We start from the raw sequence: 15,936 nt of genomic DNA, 5'->3' as shown, positions 1-15,936 counted from the left end.
TTAATTTACTATCATATGGTTTTCCCCCAAAGTTTTCTTGATTGGTGATTCCCTATCAATCTTTGAATTCTTTCTGCAAATTTCAGCAAGATTTGCATGAATAGAAAATAACATGGTATTTACTTCCAAAGATTTTTCTGCTTGTCTGACTTGCTAGGTTCTGTCACTTATGTGAATTTGAGCTTATTGGTGATTGCTTCACTTTCAACGGTTGAATCATTTGTGTAGTTATTTATGTATAATTATATTATTGTCAAACTTAGGATTTGTGTAGCTTTTCGGGTTTGAAGTGATATAGTTTTATTTGATTAGTTGCATATTCTCAAGCAGTAAGAATCAACAATAAAATTAATCCTAATCATGCATCAAGATAGGACTTTGATGGGATTACAATTACAGTAGGACCATATTTTCCATCAATAAAAGAATAGTATGTATATATATAATGATATTGAATTATAGCAACTTGTACGTTATTGACCAATGTTGGAAATTCCACCTTAATTGCAGTCGGGCCATATCCACCTTAATCCCGGCAAGTTTGGGGCGCTTTCATTGCAGCCTCCTCCTTCAATATGATGGTTGTGGGGATTGTTTTTGGCATTTTTCAAACAGTTGTGGTTTGGGCAGTCTTCATCTAACAAAAAGTTTTGTGGCTTGATCAATCTTCATCATACAATATGGCTTTTGTAGGGTTTAGTTGAGTTAGGCCTAATTTCGAATTCTAAGAACCTATGATATGGTTTGTTGGTGAAGTGATTTTGCCTTGATCATGTGGTTGTTGTTTACTGCCATCCAGTACAACGTTTTTTTTTAAATTTTGAAGTAAATTGGAATGGGTCGTCAGCCTGATCTTGGTGATGTAAATGAGAACCTTTCATGGTGAAGTAAATTGCTAGTAACTCATATTTTCTCTTATCATATGCAACATTAATCGTATTTTTTAATTTTTGCAAAATTTTTAAAATGACATAATTTATAAGGGATGGTGTAAAATAACCGAAAACCATAGATCAATTAATAATGATCCTAAAAGAAAGAATTCCGATCAATCAAAAAGTCCAAACACTTGACCTCGCAATTTGTCAACCATGTTGAACGACTGTAAACGACATACTCATTAACAATGGAGTATCAATCAGTTAGTATGTCACGCCTTCCTTTCACTTATTTGGTCATGGCCATTGACCAACAACAATAATAATAATAGGTAGTGATACACTACTTCATTCAATAAATAAAAACGACAATTTATTTAATACTCCCTCCGTCCCTAATTATAAGACCCTTTTGCTAAAATCACGGGAATTAAGAAAATGGATATTTGTATTAAAGTTGTTTGTAATCACTATTGCTTTTACAATTTTATCCTTAAGAGAGAGAGAGTTAGTTTATGTTTTCCATATGCTATTATTGCTGATTGAAGAAAAATATGTATAATAAATAGGGGCATGTATGTAAAGAAATAATTAATGTAGTTGGAAATAACAAAGGGGTCTTATAAAAAGGGACAAAAAAAATTCTCAAAAGGGTCTTATAATTAGGGACGGATGGAGTATAATTTTAAATTAAATACTAATAAAAATAGACTAAAAATTTAATTAAAAATACTCTAAAACAGTGACTAATGAGGAATCATCAATAGACACGCCTCACTCGTGATTTTTCTACCAAATGAAATCTTAACTCCAATGATTGGGAACCCTAGATTCGACCAGAGCTAAGCTCCTATAGGCTAGCTTATAGCTACCTACTCATTCTCACAATAATGATATTCCAAGATGCCCCTCTCAATTCTCTTGCTTATTTGTTTCAATTTCTTTTGCGCCTTCTTCGTATGACTCTTTGAGAATTGAACTTGAAAGCCTTCAGCATCTACATGTTGATCATTTCTCTAACGAAGCAAGCAATCTTGCTTCAGCCTCTTCATTCTCGGCAATTTTTGCTTAGGATTTTGTTAAGAATTCCATATCTTTCTTTACTCTTTCAAGAGTAGGCACCTGCTGTTCTGGACTTTTGCTATGCACTTGAAGAATCCCATCATTTGAATTTGTCTCATTCTGATTCTGAGTTGCCTCCACAAATTCAGAATCACATTCACCGGATTCCTCTTCATCTCTGCTATTTTCTTCTCCCTGATAAAATAAACGACTTTGTCCTATGACTTATATTGTTTCTTTGAACTTTCTAACTGGGTTGTGTATTTTGTTTTTTATATTTTTATAATTAATCATCATATATATAATACTTCAGTTACACTTAATTGATTTAAAAAACAATTAATTGTTTTCGTCATTCAAAATAAGTTTTTTCCCGTCATAAACCCTCAATTCTTTTTTTTGGTATAAACTGGGTATCCTCCGCGCACAACTGCGGAGACTAATCCCTCGAGCATTATGGAACCCAAATGGGCGGCAGGCTCTCCCTAAGAGTTTTAACGCTGCTGCATGCCCAATGCTGGATTCCATCTCATCTAAGCACTCTTGGGTCATAAACCCTCAATTCAAAAATACCCAAAGTGTTTTTCTATGATGCTTAATTTAAAATACACTTTTTATTGTGCATAACAAATTTTAAGAAAATTACAAATTTAAAGAAATCACATTTACTTAAGATTCATACAAAAAACCAAAAAAAATATGCATGTTAATTTTCACATTAAAATAATATGCATAAACTGTGAAATACTTTGAAATTGGCAACCTCAAAAAATTAAGTCTAGCACCACGCACCGGAAGTGCTTAATTTTTTCTCAAATCTACATTCATTAACAAGAAAAGGATTGAAACAAGGAAAAGGGGACTTTTTTGCAAAAGGAATGAAAAAGGGAAGGTTAATTATTATATTCGTCCCTTTAAAAAAAAACATTTTGGCATTATTTAGGATGCACTTCCGATGAAGATAAAAAATCAACTGAGTTGAATTCGAATCAAAAGTTAACTCAGCAAAGGTTTGTCGGCTTTTACTTTTCCCACCTTATCATCTACTTGCGTGTTTTTTTTTTTCCTCCGAAAATACTCTCTTTTTCGGATTTTAGAATCTGAAATCGATTGTTAGATATTTTTGGATTTTAGAATCGGAAAGAAAGCAAACCAATAAAATCTGTGTTGTATCTGATATCAAAGGTCTATGTCGATCGTCGTAGAATCTCTGCATAAACTGCAAAGCAATTGCAAGGATTCTATGAATGGTCAGCAATGACCATAACATCATAAGCACTTCTAAAACTTAAAAAAAGTTTAAGAAAACATAAGAAAAGATGAGAAGTGATGAATGAATGAAATTGTTGAAGCATGTAAGGCTATTTATAGCCTTAAACCTGTCCTAGGCTCTAACTACAATGAAATGAAACATTTTTCATGCTCCAACCGATCAAAAATACATTAAACACCCACAAACTATTCAAACCTTGGGTGAAATGCCACAATCCACGTAGTCTGGGAGGTTTCAGATTATACAATATGAAACTCTCTAAATATTTTCGGATTCTACAATCTGAACAACACCAGAATGTGTTTAAGTTTGATTTTTGGAGGATTTTCATGGCGATTGACATAGGAATTTTTTTTTTTTAAAAAAAAAAAAAAAGTACAAAAACAACTTAAAACAACACAATAATAGAAGTGATCAATCTTCTGGGAAGATGTTCGAAGAGGTGCTTTTGTGCTTGATCCAACTAGCCTACCAACTTACATATTTCAAGTCAACTGGATCAAGTTCACAAGAACCTCTTCAGAATCATATCTGCAACATAATGTTGAAAGATAAGGTATTTCAAGATGATTGTTTTGAGTTAGATCATAACTGGCATAATTATATTGTAATCAATTTAGTATTATTTGGATGCACTTCCGATGATGATAATAAAGTCAACTGAATTCAAATCAAAAGTTAACTAAGCAAAAGTTTTTGTGCATATTTTAGGCTTGCACTCATTTTACTTACTAATCACTCATTTTTAAATTTTTTTATTTTCTAAACATATTTTGGGCTTTAATTCGGTTGTTTCATCACTTGCGGACAAAAAAGATGTCAAAGTGAACATAAAATAATTTAAGTTGTACACTAACATGATTATATGTTAAGGTACCGTTTGGTCCGGTTTTTTTTTTCAGCTTCTCTACATTTTTAAGGAGAAGTTAGGCCAAACACAATATCAATAAAGTACCTTCGAAAAAAATACTTTTTTTAGAATGCATAAAATTGAATGAAATGAGCTTTAACCAAAAGTTGTTGAATGCTACTTCAAAAAACTATTTTCCCCCAATTTATTTCACAAACACCTCTCTACAACTCACGCTGGCAACCTTTTATTTTATTTTTTCAATATGTTTTTTTCTTCTATTTAATTTTTTTAATGACGGTCCATTTAAGTTTATCATCTATTTTTTAAAGAATTTTATTATCTTTTTATCACTTATATATTAATTTCAATATCTTTTGATTATCACAACCTCGCAAATATTTTTATTCACGCTGTCAATGAATGACACCGAATATTTTTATTCCCTTTCTTCAACCTCAAAAATATACACACACACACATTAGCATTTAGAGTAATACTTTATTTTCGTCTGTCTGTTTTTTTTGTTACGCTAATGCGTATATTATTATTTTTTTAGTGTTGCGTAATGCGTATAATTATTTTTATAAAATTTTGATTTTAATTAAAAGTACAAGTGTAGTTGCCTAAAAAAAATTACACTTATATATATATTTTACACATTTGTTTCACTACAAGAAACATTACCTTTTGCCAGGGGCAAAATCCCTGTCAAAAGTACATAATCCCTGGCAAAATGGACGTTTGTGAGGGAAAAAGTCAGGGGCAGAAGCAATGGCAAAAGCGTTCATCGCAAAAGTTTTGCCCCTGGGAGAAAAACGAGGGGCTGAACCCCTGGAATATTGCCAGGCTTTCTCCCTGGCATAACCCATGGCATATTCCCTCACTTTTGTCTGCAATTTTGCTGCGCCTCTGACTGCACCCTCCGCTGAAGTGATTGACTGAAAGCAAGTCAGATGAGCAAAAAACCAGGGATATACGAGGGGTTTAACCCCTGGCAAACGTCCAAATTAATTTTTTTTTTAAATGTTTATTTATAAAAACGAATTTTTTATTAATTAATTAAAAAATCGTTTTTTTTTTAAAAGTTGTTTTTGAAATACAAATAAATTGTTCAAAAATCAATTTAATTAATAAAATATTTTTAAAAAAAAGTTAAAAATATTTTTTAAAACACAATTAAATGCATATAAATAAAGTTTAGTCGCTCAAACACTACTAAGTCTAATTAATAGGCATGAAATAGAAACTGTACTTAATAACAGTTTTCCAACAATAAACCTTTTTAGTACATTCCTTTTTCATATATATTATTATTTATAATCACTTTTTAAAATTGATTAAATAATAAATTTTTAAAAACAGATTATGTTTAACAAACAATTTTTTTTTTTTAAATATCAAAAAAAGAGTTGCCCTAAATTAGAATAAAAAAACAGATTATGTTGTAATTTATGTTTTACTACACAAATTTAAAATAGAGTCCCTAAATTAGAAAAAAATAAAAGAAACTATTTTACTAAATAAACCATATTCTATAATATATAAAAATCCACCTAATAACAATATATTTAGCAACATGCATATATTTAATTTATCACAAAAAAAAAATGCATATTTCATTTTATCACAAAAAGAAAACAGCATGCCACTCTCGGACCCGTCAATCCTTCCTACAACTTATTTGGTTACTATGTGTCTGGTTGGTTTGGAATGAACGTAATAATAGACTTTATAATAATATCCAAACAACTATGTGTCTGGTTGGTTTGAAACTATTTTACTAAATAAACCATATTCTATAATATATAAAAATCCACCTAATAACAATATATTTAGCAACATGCATATATTTAATTTATCACAAAAAAAAAAAAAAAACATGCATATTTTATTTTATCACAAAAAGAAAACAGCATGCCACTCTCGGGCCCGTCAATCCTTCCTACAACTTATTTGGTTACTATGTGTCTGGTTGGTTTGGAATGAACGTAATAATAGACTTTATAATAATATCCAAACAACCATGGAACAACTAGTAGAAAAAGTTAAATACCACTCTTTGTGGTGGCTCAAGGCTAATAAGGCCAATTTTATGTACGGTACACAAAGATGGTGGTCGGACCCTTTATTATATTTGGGTATCAACCGACCATCACATTGCCTCTTCATTGTATGTTTGACTATTTCTAGGGGTGACACTTTTAGTACATCTTGTACTTAGGTGTTTCACTGCTGTTAATATATCCCATTTTTATGTCTTAAAAAAAAAAAGAAAACAGCATGCATATATATTTCATTTTATCACAAAAAACTTGCATATATCCCATAACAACATGCATATATTCAACATCAATTTCTGGACAATTAACATTGAAAAATTTGAATAAAATAAACCAAAATTCATGCATAATATGAAAAAAACGAAAAAAAATCATAATTAAATTTATTTTCTTCAGATTTTTTAAAGAAAAAACAAACATCAATTTATTGGACAGCTAGCATATTTTAGAACATATCATCAACATGCATATCAGTTATGGTGTTATCAGAAGAAAAAAAAATCACTAATTTGTTGAAGCTTTACAATAGCAGATCTGTAATGCAATCCAAAAACAGCAAGAGTTGGAGCAATAGCTAATCAAAGGAGGCAGATAAGTAACACAGCTGCAAATAACATACAAAATAAATAACATTAATAAGTAGTAAAATTTAATATCATGATAAAACATATAATTAATGAAGTATTTTTTACCAAATAAATGAAGTATGTTGAATGTGTGGAGTGAATGTGTTGTGTTTTATGTGAAGAAAATTTTATAAGTGTTCTGAAGTCTGTTACATGATCGGTGCATGGATTTATATAGGGAGCAAAAAAAGCCACGGCCTATCTGAGGGAATGCCCCTCGCATGCTTGGTCAAATCCTAACATATAGTTAGGTACCAGATAGCAGCAGAATGACAGGAAAAAAGCCAGGGATTCACGCAATAAACGAGGGGTATTGCCCCTGTCTCAACTGGACCGGACAGGCTTGAATTATGCTTTAATTATTCCCTGATAACTTATAAAAATATATATTATATGGTGCTAGCCTTGGGCCATTCTGGTTGTATATGAGGCCTAATTTCTGTGCCTTTAACATTTTTGGAGTTTGCTTGCAATTTCTCTAATTGCAAAGTTAACTAAGTAATTTTTAACAATTATTATACGTTGTTAGCCATTTGTGTCTAGAATCCAACTGAGTAAACAAATACCAAACTTGCACAATATCAAACTGAGTAAACAAATACCAAACTTGCACAATATCTCTCCATTTTGTGGCCACGGTTTTTCAATCTAACCTAAAGGAGTGATGATACATGAACCACTTTAGGTGGCATACACCCTTTTACACCCATACACATTTGTGACATGTGGCAAAAACATTGAAAAAGATATAAAAAGGATGATGATGTGATATAAAATTACTAAATACCCCTGACACATGGGGTGTACATGAGAGGTGTATAACAAAAAGATGTTTGTCTATCTTTTTCCAACCTAAAATAATTTTTCCTCTAACAAAAAAACAAAATTAGCCTTGTCCAATGTCCTCCCACCCCTATATATATCAACTCTTTCTCTCTTGGTTTTCCTATCTTACACATACATATATAAACCCCTCTTTTTTCATATATTCTTTCATTCATTCTCACTTCCCTAAATATTATTAATACAAATATGGCTCCTATGGAAGAAAATGTTGTTGTGTCCAATTTGGAGCTGGAGAAGTTGTTTAGCATGAAAGGAGGCAAAGGAGAGGCCAGCTATGCCAACAATTCCCAAGCACAGGTACACTAATATCTAATCTTATTTTTCTAATTCTAATAAATATCTAATATCACTATTAAACAAGGTAAAATTTGGGACAAAAATATGTGACACATGAAAAATGAAATCCCTCTCCAATTTCCTCTTACTAATTTAAGTGATATTCATTTACATAGTATATACATACCCTCAAATTTTATATTGATATATAGCAGAAAATGTTGCTTAAAAATTCAAGCTAATTAAACATACATGCAGGCCATACATGCCAAATCAATGATTCACTTTTTGAGAGAAACCCTAGATAAAGTTAAGCTTGGTGGTGGTGGTGGTGGTGATGGCGACAAGGCTTTTGTAGTTGCTGATTTGGGGTGTTCATGTGGAAGCAACACCATTAATGTGGTGAATGTGATCATAAATCACATCATTAAGCGTTATGAGGCTTTAGGTTGCAACCCACCTGAATTTTCAGCCTATTTCTCTGATCTTCCTAGCAATGACTTCAACACTCTCTTTCAGCTCCTTCCTCCACTTGCCAATGGTATTAGCATGGAAGAGTGTTTAGCTGCTGATAACCAAAGGTCCTACTTTGTTGCCGGAGTTCCCGGTTCGTTTTACCGGAGGCTTTTTCCGGCGAGGTCTGTTGATGTTTTTCACTCTGCGTTTTGTTTGCATTGGTTATCTAAGGTAAGTAACCTTAATTTGTCTTATTATATTATTAAGGTTTTTTAATGATGGCTAAATCATTATTTTTTGACATTAGTTGAACTAAAAAATTTAGATGATATACCCTAACATTAAATACTTTCAAGTAATTTGATCTCATAACTTACTAAAGAAAATTTAATTACCAATGAAAATTGAGAGAAAAACATGAGATTTCTTTGTGAATCTGTCACTATAAATTTTGTGAAGAAGACAATATAAAATAATTTTATTTTTTCCCTTTCTTAAATATAGAACTCTCTAAGATTTTTTTTATTTTTTAAAAAACCCCCGTTAAATTTTGAATTGCTTTGTATTTGTATTTTTTTAGAAGCATTTTAAACTGCTTTGAAAATTCTTTTGCTTTTTTGTTAAGTAGCTTTGTGATTATAAATTCATCTTTTTTAAAGTGAATAGATGAAATGTTTGAAATTCAAACCTGATACTTGCATATATTATGTAATTTCTACCAATTAATTTAAACGTGCAATAATTTACATATTGTTTTTCATTTGGCACCTAAAGAAGAAGTATGGTGTATATCGTTAATTTTGTTCCTAAGATTTCATTAAAAGATTTTTTTTTTCACTTAATTTTCTGTGCAACCTATAGGCTAGAGGGGTTAAATTATTTTACAAAATAATACAATAATTTCGAATCATTCTATGCCGTTGTTTTATCATTCATTTGCCCGTGATCTTTTATAACCTTTCTCTTGGAATTCCAACTTTAAGGTACCAAATATTGTGTAAATAAACTTGAGGGAGATCACTAATATCCAGACATAATTAATAAAATATATTAAATAAAAAGAATATCAAATTTTTTTTATTGAAAATCTGAGATGATATTATTTAATATAAACTTTTGATTAATCGTGTCGTGTATAAACAATGTCTTTAAGTAAAAAAGAAAACCCTAAAAACTTTTGATGAATCACGATTACGTAAATTTTTAAACACCTTTAAAGCGATTTCTCCTTGACTTTTAATTCACACCGAACCTACCTATCAATATAATTCACCATTCAAAGATTTTGTAACTCCTACTACAAAATTTACATAAAAAACAATTCTACCACAAAATAATATATTTGTTTTAGGGTAAATATCTCTTTTCGTCCATGTAATATTAGCGAATTTCGGTTTTAGTCCTGTAAAAAAAAAGATTTAGATTTTGTCCCTGTAATTTCAGATTCTTCCACTTTTGGTCCCTCCTTTCATCAAGTCAACATAATCTGCATAAATTATGTCACTGTAATTTCAGATTCCTCCCACTTCTGGTCTCTGTAATTTTAGATTCCTCCACTTTTGGTCCCTCATTTTACGTGCCATGTATGCAGATTCTACTTACGTGGTGGAATGAGGGACCAAAAGTGGAAGAATATGAAATTATAGGGACAAAATCTAAATCTTTTTTTTTTACAGGGTTTAAAACCGAAATTCGCTAATATTACAGGGACGAAAAGAGGTATTTACCCTTTGTTTAGGACAATATAGTAAAACCATTATTACTTTGAATGCTAAGTTCTAATTTATGTATATGTGGTCAAAAAGTTAATGCAACAAATTCATGGTCAGTCGAAAAAAGGACCATGTATCATGGAAACAAGAACGTGTTTGAACAGTAGTTTTCAATGCATGCATGGTAAACACATAATGTGTTCTTAAATTCTTATCCAACTTTCATGCACCTTGGACTTTATCGTCTCTCTCTCTATATATATATATATATATATCAGCCGGCATATATCATTTTTTATTGTGATCATACTCCTTATTCAACTTTCATGCACACCTTGGCTTGGAGTACATATATATGCAGAAATTTCACTGACTTTTTTGAGAGTGCATAACTATGGTCCAAAAGAGTTTTCATACATGATGGACCCAACTTATTCCTTCACAAGATATCAATGATTATTAAAAGTCTATCAACTTTATTTTGAACTTGTATTGTTTCCAATAAAAAATTCTACACACTCACTTTATTAGTTTCATCCATCTCATTTTAAGTGTGTTATTTCGAATATTTCTCTATCTCTTCATTTTAAATAAATTTTCACTCTCACTTTGTATACTTTTGCAGATACCAGAATCAGTGTTGGACAAGAAGTCAAATGCATACAACAAAGGGAAGGTGTTTATTCATGGTGCTAATGAGAGCACAGCCAATGCCTACAAGAGACAGTTCAAAACAGATTTGGCAAGCTTCTTGAGTGCAAGGTCAGTGGAAATGAAGAGAGAGGGGTCCATGTTCTTAGTTTGCTTAGGCAGAACTTCAGTGGACCCCACAGAACAAGGTGGTGCTGGAGTTCTTTTTGGGACCCACTTTCAGGATGCTTGGGATGACCTTGTACAAGAGGTATAAAGGCACGTGTTAAGAATTCCATAAATAAAATATATTTATTAAAAAAAATTAATTTTTAATATTTTGAGAAAAATATTGACACAATTTTTATTTTTGATGATATACTAATATGTGCCCTGCTTTAAGGGCACATGTTAGCATTTCCCCAATATAATAATAAGTTGGAACTAATTTTTATTTAAGTGAAAACCTTGATTAGTGTATATGCAATTGAGTAGTAGGAGCAGTAATGTGTTTGCAACTTGTGTTTAGAATGATGATGAATAGCTTCCTTCAAGATTTTCCAACTATTAGAGCATATAGTATCCTTTTTCATCATTGAATCACATTGTAAAATGCAGGGACTAATTAGCTCTACAAAAAGAGACAATTTTAACATTCCAGTTTATGCACCAAGTATGCAAGACTTCAAGGAGGTAGTTGAAGCAAATGGTTCATTTGTCATAAACAAACTTGAGGTATTCAAAGGAGGAAGTCCCCTTGTTTTGAACAAACCAGATGATGCTAATGAAGTAGGTAGGGCTCTAGCCAACAGCTGCAGGACTGTGTGTGGAGTCCTTGTTGATGCTCACATTGGTGATAACCTTAGTGAGGAGCTCTTCCTTAGAGTGGAGCGCCGAGCCACTAATCGTGCCAAAGAGCTTCTAGAGAAACTACAGTGCTTTCACATAGTCGCATCCCTTTCTTTTAGTCAATGAGAACAAGTCTCGATCCATCGTTCATTGATTTCTAATACCATATGCCTATTTATAATATATAAACAATCGTTAGAAATTGGACCATTTTATACATTTCATAGAAAAAAGACACTTGAAGACGACAATGCAAAGACTTTTCTCTTGCCTCTCACTCTATCATGTTTTGAAAGAGAAAAGAGAGGTTCGCTGCAGCGGTGGAGGATCAATATCATTTGTTTTTCCCTCTTTTGTGTATTATATATATATGGCTGATTGTAATTATTTTCTACACATAATGTCCGTTTTGACTTGTGTGGTGTTCCCTTGTTTCTGAACTAATTTTTGTGTTCATATATTGTGAAAATTGGAATTGAACTTATGTTATACCTTTTGTGCCTGACAAACTATGATGTTAGATCATTTGGTTTTAGTCTCATTGCCCTTTTAAACAGAGACATGTGCTTAATTTATTTGACAACAATATAAGATTTCAATAACCTAATGGGGTTTGAACATGTCCTATCCAAAAAAGGAATTGAAGTTGAACATGTCTTATCCTAATAAGTAGGAATACGACTTGAATGAATCATTGCATGGACAAACCAAATTCCAATAAAACCATTTAGATTGAGGTCTTCTATAATAGTTAATTTATTTTTTTTCTGAATAAATTTCTTAATTCTTCCCTACCCGGTTCGAGCTTATCCAAATGCAGCCTTTGTTCTACTGTGGTTTTCTCAAATAGCTAAATCAAACCTCAATAAGTATACCTCCAACTTTTCCTGCGTATACTTCATGCTAAGCCCCCTCAATATCAGATACTAGCAATAAGTTCTTTCAAAAATAGAGATATTTTAAGAATGAATGCTCTAGTTACTTCATTTTGTCTACCCTAAATTGATCATATTATGAATTGGCAAGAATACATGACAGCAAATCCAATTGGAAAGAATAAACCACAAAATATTTCAATACCTCTCCTCCGAGAAGAGCACAATCAGATTGCTTACAACCATCAACAATTCCTTTTATAACCTGAAGAAGAGAAAATGTCAATAGCAAAGTAATCTAGGAAAAACAAAGGCTTTGCCCCTGAAGTAACAATGTCATTGACGCTCATCGCAACCTAGAGAGAAAAACAATCAAAACTCAAACCCTAAGAAAACCGAAACACTTCAAAAATAAGTGAGGGGTTTTGTGAGGGCAAACCCTTGTGTTATATGCCAGGTGTTGTCCTTCGCATTTTCCTTGGCAAATTTGCCAGGGGTTTCAAACCCCTGCCAAAATCCCTGGCAAAATGTCATATTTCGTAGTGTATTGTAACAAACTATGCATATCTTTTTCTTATTAAAAAAATTAAACATATATTTTTCAATGACACCAGCAATGTAACAAATATAATATTATATAATATAAATTCTTATCTTTTTGACTGTCACTAAAAATGTGATATTTTTATAACAAAATTTGTTATAGAGTATAATTGAAAAAGAAAAAACCAATTATTGTCATTATATATACACACATATACATATTATAGATGTTATCTCTGAATATATGATTAGGCATGACGAAGAAAGCAATATAAATGAAGAAATCGGTTCATATAATCCAGAAAGAGTACAAGATGGAGGCTACATGAATAAAGTTAGAAATTAAATAGGAGTTGCATTGATGGAGGGTAGAAATGTTTGAGTTTGTGATGATTTATGTTTTTTTTTTACAAGATTATTATTGTTTTTAATTTTCCAAACTACTTTGATATTATTTATGTTATTATTTGAGCCTCCTTAAATTATTTCTCCTATTCAATTATTTAACAAGTCCTTTATATGATGATACAAATTTGTATTCATGTTACACAAAATAAGAGTAAATATAGTATTTGTAAAAATATATCTTTTATATTTTAAACATTTTTTCCCTTCAAAAAATAGTTTAGACATTTTTTTATTTATTATGTTAATTCATAATGAATTCAAAGTTTTTTTTATTTATAGACAATGCATAAATATATGCAAGGTTCCCGGTTCGAACCCCATACACCACAAAAAAATAATAAATTCAAAGTTTTGTACAATATTTTGCCAAACAGCTTTTAACTTAAAAATAACTTTAGAACTAAAAAATAAATAAAGAAACCAAACAGCTTTACTCTTTTTTTTTAAAGGACTTTATTTTAACTTTTTTTTAAAGTAACTTTTAGACCGAAAAAAAGTATGGCCAAGCGGTACCTAAAACCATCATCTTAAAAAAAAATGTTCAAACCATTAAAATAAAGAAAGACACATTGCAGCATAGCAACCAAAAGAAGTATAACAAACATCACAACAAACAATAATATTATCAATTAATTTTTTTAAAGCTGACCAAATACCAATCCCAATATAAACAACTACTCCCTCCATCCCTATATATAAGACCCTTTTGCCAAAATCACGGGAATTAGGATAGTGGATATTTGTATTAAAGTTGTTTGTAATCACTATTGTTTTTACAATTTTATCCTTTAAGAAAGAAGGTTAGTTTATGTTTTCAACATACTCCCTCCGTTCCTTTATAATTGTCACTTTTAGAGAAAAAATTTGTTCCTATTTAACTGTCACTTTCAAAGTTCAATGCAACATTAAATGTTGTTTTACCAATATTACTCTTAGATTTGCGGAAAGAGAAACATATGAAATGAAATATTAAATTAATAAGGCCATTATAGTAAAAGTAAAAACAATTGTATCAAAAGTAGTAACATTTATTGATTATTTTGGTTTGTGTAAAATGTCAAAATGTGACAGTTAAAAAGGAACGGAGGTAGTATTATTTATTGTTGATTGATGAAAAAGATGTATAATAAATCGGGGCATGTATGTAAAGAAATAATTAATGTAGTTGGAAATAACAAAAGGGTCTTATAAAAATGGAGTAATTTTTTTTAACGTAAAATGAAATAAATAAAGTAAAAAACTTAAATCATACTAAGAAATCAACATTATAGCATTATTCCTTCTGAGGCTCAACTTTGTATTAGTGGTTGCGGTCAACAGGAGTCCGAGACTCATTTGTTTTTATCTTGTACTCTTTTTGGTCATATTTGGCAGCTTATTCGGAATTGGCTTGGTGTTTATTCTGCGGATCCGGGTAACATTGTGGATCATTTTCATCAGTTTGGCACTTCTTCAGGTTACGGAAAATTAAGATGTTCTCTTATGCATTTGATTTGGTTTGCAACTGTATGGGAAATATGGAAAGAAAGGAATGACAGAATTTTTCGTGGTCAAGAACGTTCTCATTATCAAATGTTGGAGGCCATTAAACTTCTCTCGTTTTGGTGGTTTAAGGCTAAATTTACTGTATTTCCTTATTGTTTTCATGATTGGTGTCAGGCCCCGTTCCTTTGTGCGGGCATTAGTTGATTTTTGTTTGTTCTATCTGAACTTGTTTGTAACTTTTGGGCGGTCTTCAATGGTACACCTTGTGCCGTGAAGATTGGTTGTCGTTTATATTATATTTCATTTTGATTTCTCCAAAAAAAAAAACATTATAGCATTTAATGTTGTTGTGAATTGATTTAAAAATTGTTTAAATCAATTAACAAAAAGAGAAGCATTTTAAAAACCCACTACACTTTGGTGGATTCATTCTTTACTAATTAGATAAATAAAAAATATAATTAACATATTGTTAAGTTTAATTAAAGTAAATTAAAAATTGATTTTAAATGTTAGATAAATCACACACAATTGATTTTATCTCATTCTAGTGAATTAAACATGACTTTTTAGAGTCATGCATTTAAATTACAAAGACCACTATTAACTATACGCACAAACCACCAAGCTAATAATATTATGTATCTTCCTCATTCATGTATTTAAAATCCTAGTCATTGAGACATAAATGGCGTGTGAGAATGGATATAATATATGTTAAAAATATAATGTGATTGTAAATTTTAATTCCTAATAAATTTATGTATTTTGTATTTATTATTTACCAAATAATGAAAGAAAAAAAGACAAAATGTAAAAAAAAAATTCATTTTCTTTGTCCCAAATTATAAGTAAAAAAGATAAACTATTACCTTATTTAATCTAGTTTTTTTATAAAAAAACCATCTTTTTCAAGAAAAACTTTTACATATTCTCATAAAATTAAATGCAAATTACATTCAATTTTTCCTCTCTTTCATTTTCTCCATAATCAATTACCAATGAAAATTGTTTGCACATCTTCCTATGAAACTTATTCCAAAGAAAACACAAAAATTATACTCCAAATTCTTATGTTTTAATTTTTTAACAATTGTGATTTGA

The 15,936-nt window shown here is 30.7% G+C and overlaps 1 protein-coding gene across 1 annotated transcript; it reads left to right on the top strand.

The window, feature by feature from the left end:
• The first annotated feature begins 7,693 nt into the window (after positions 1-7,693).
• Positions 7,694-11,948, top strand: LOC11425258 (indole-3-acetate O-methyltransferase 1). The gene is made up of 4 exons (XM_003600097.3): positions 7,694-7,895; positions 8,133-8,561; positions 10,668-10,943; positions 11,291-11,948. Exons 1-4 carry the CDS (start codon positions 7,785-7,787, stop codon positions 11,645-11,647), a joined length of 1,173 nt encoding a protein of 390 aa, XP_003600145.1. The 5' UTR covers positions 7,694-7,784; the 3' UTR covers positions 11,648-11,948.
• The last annotated feature ends 3,988 nt before the right edge of the window (positions 11,949-15,936 follow it).

The sequence above is a fragment of the Medicago truncatula genome, chromosome 3 (assembly GCF_003473485.1).
Source record: "Medicago truncatula cultivar Jemalong A17 chromosome 3, MtrunA17r5.0-ANR, whole genome shotgun sequence".
Taxonomy (NCBI): Eukaryota; Viridiplantae; Streptophyta; class Magnoliopsida; order Fabales; family Fabaceae; genus Medicago; species Medicago truncatula.
This window is presented reverse-complemented; position numbering and strand designations above follow the sequence as displayed.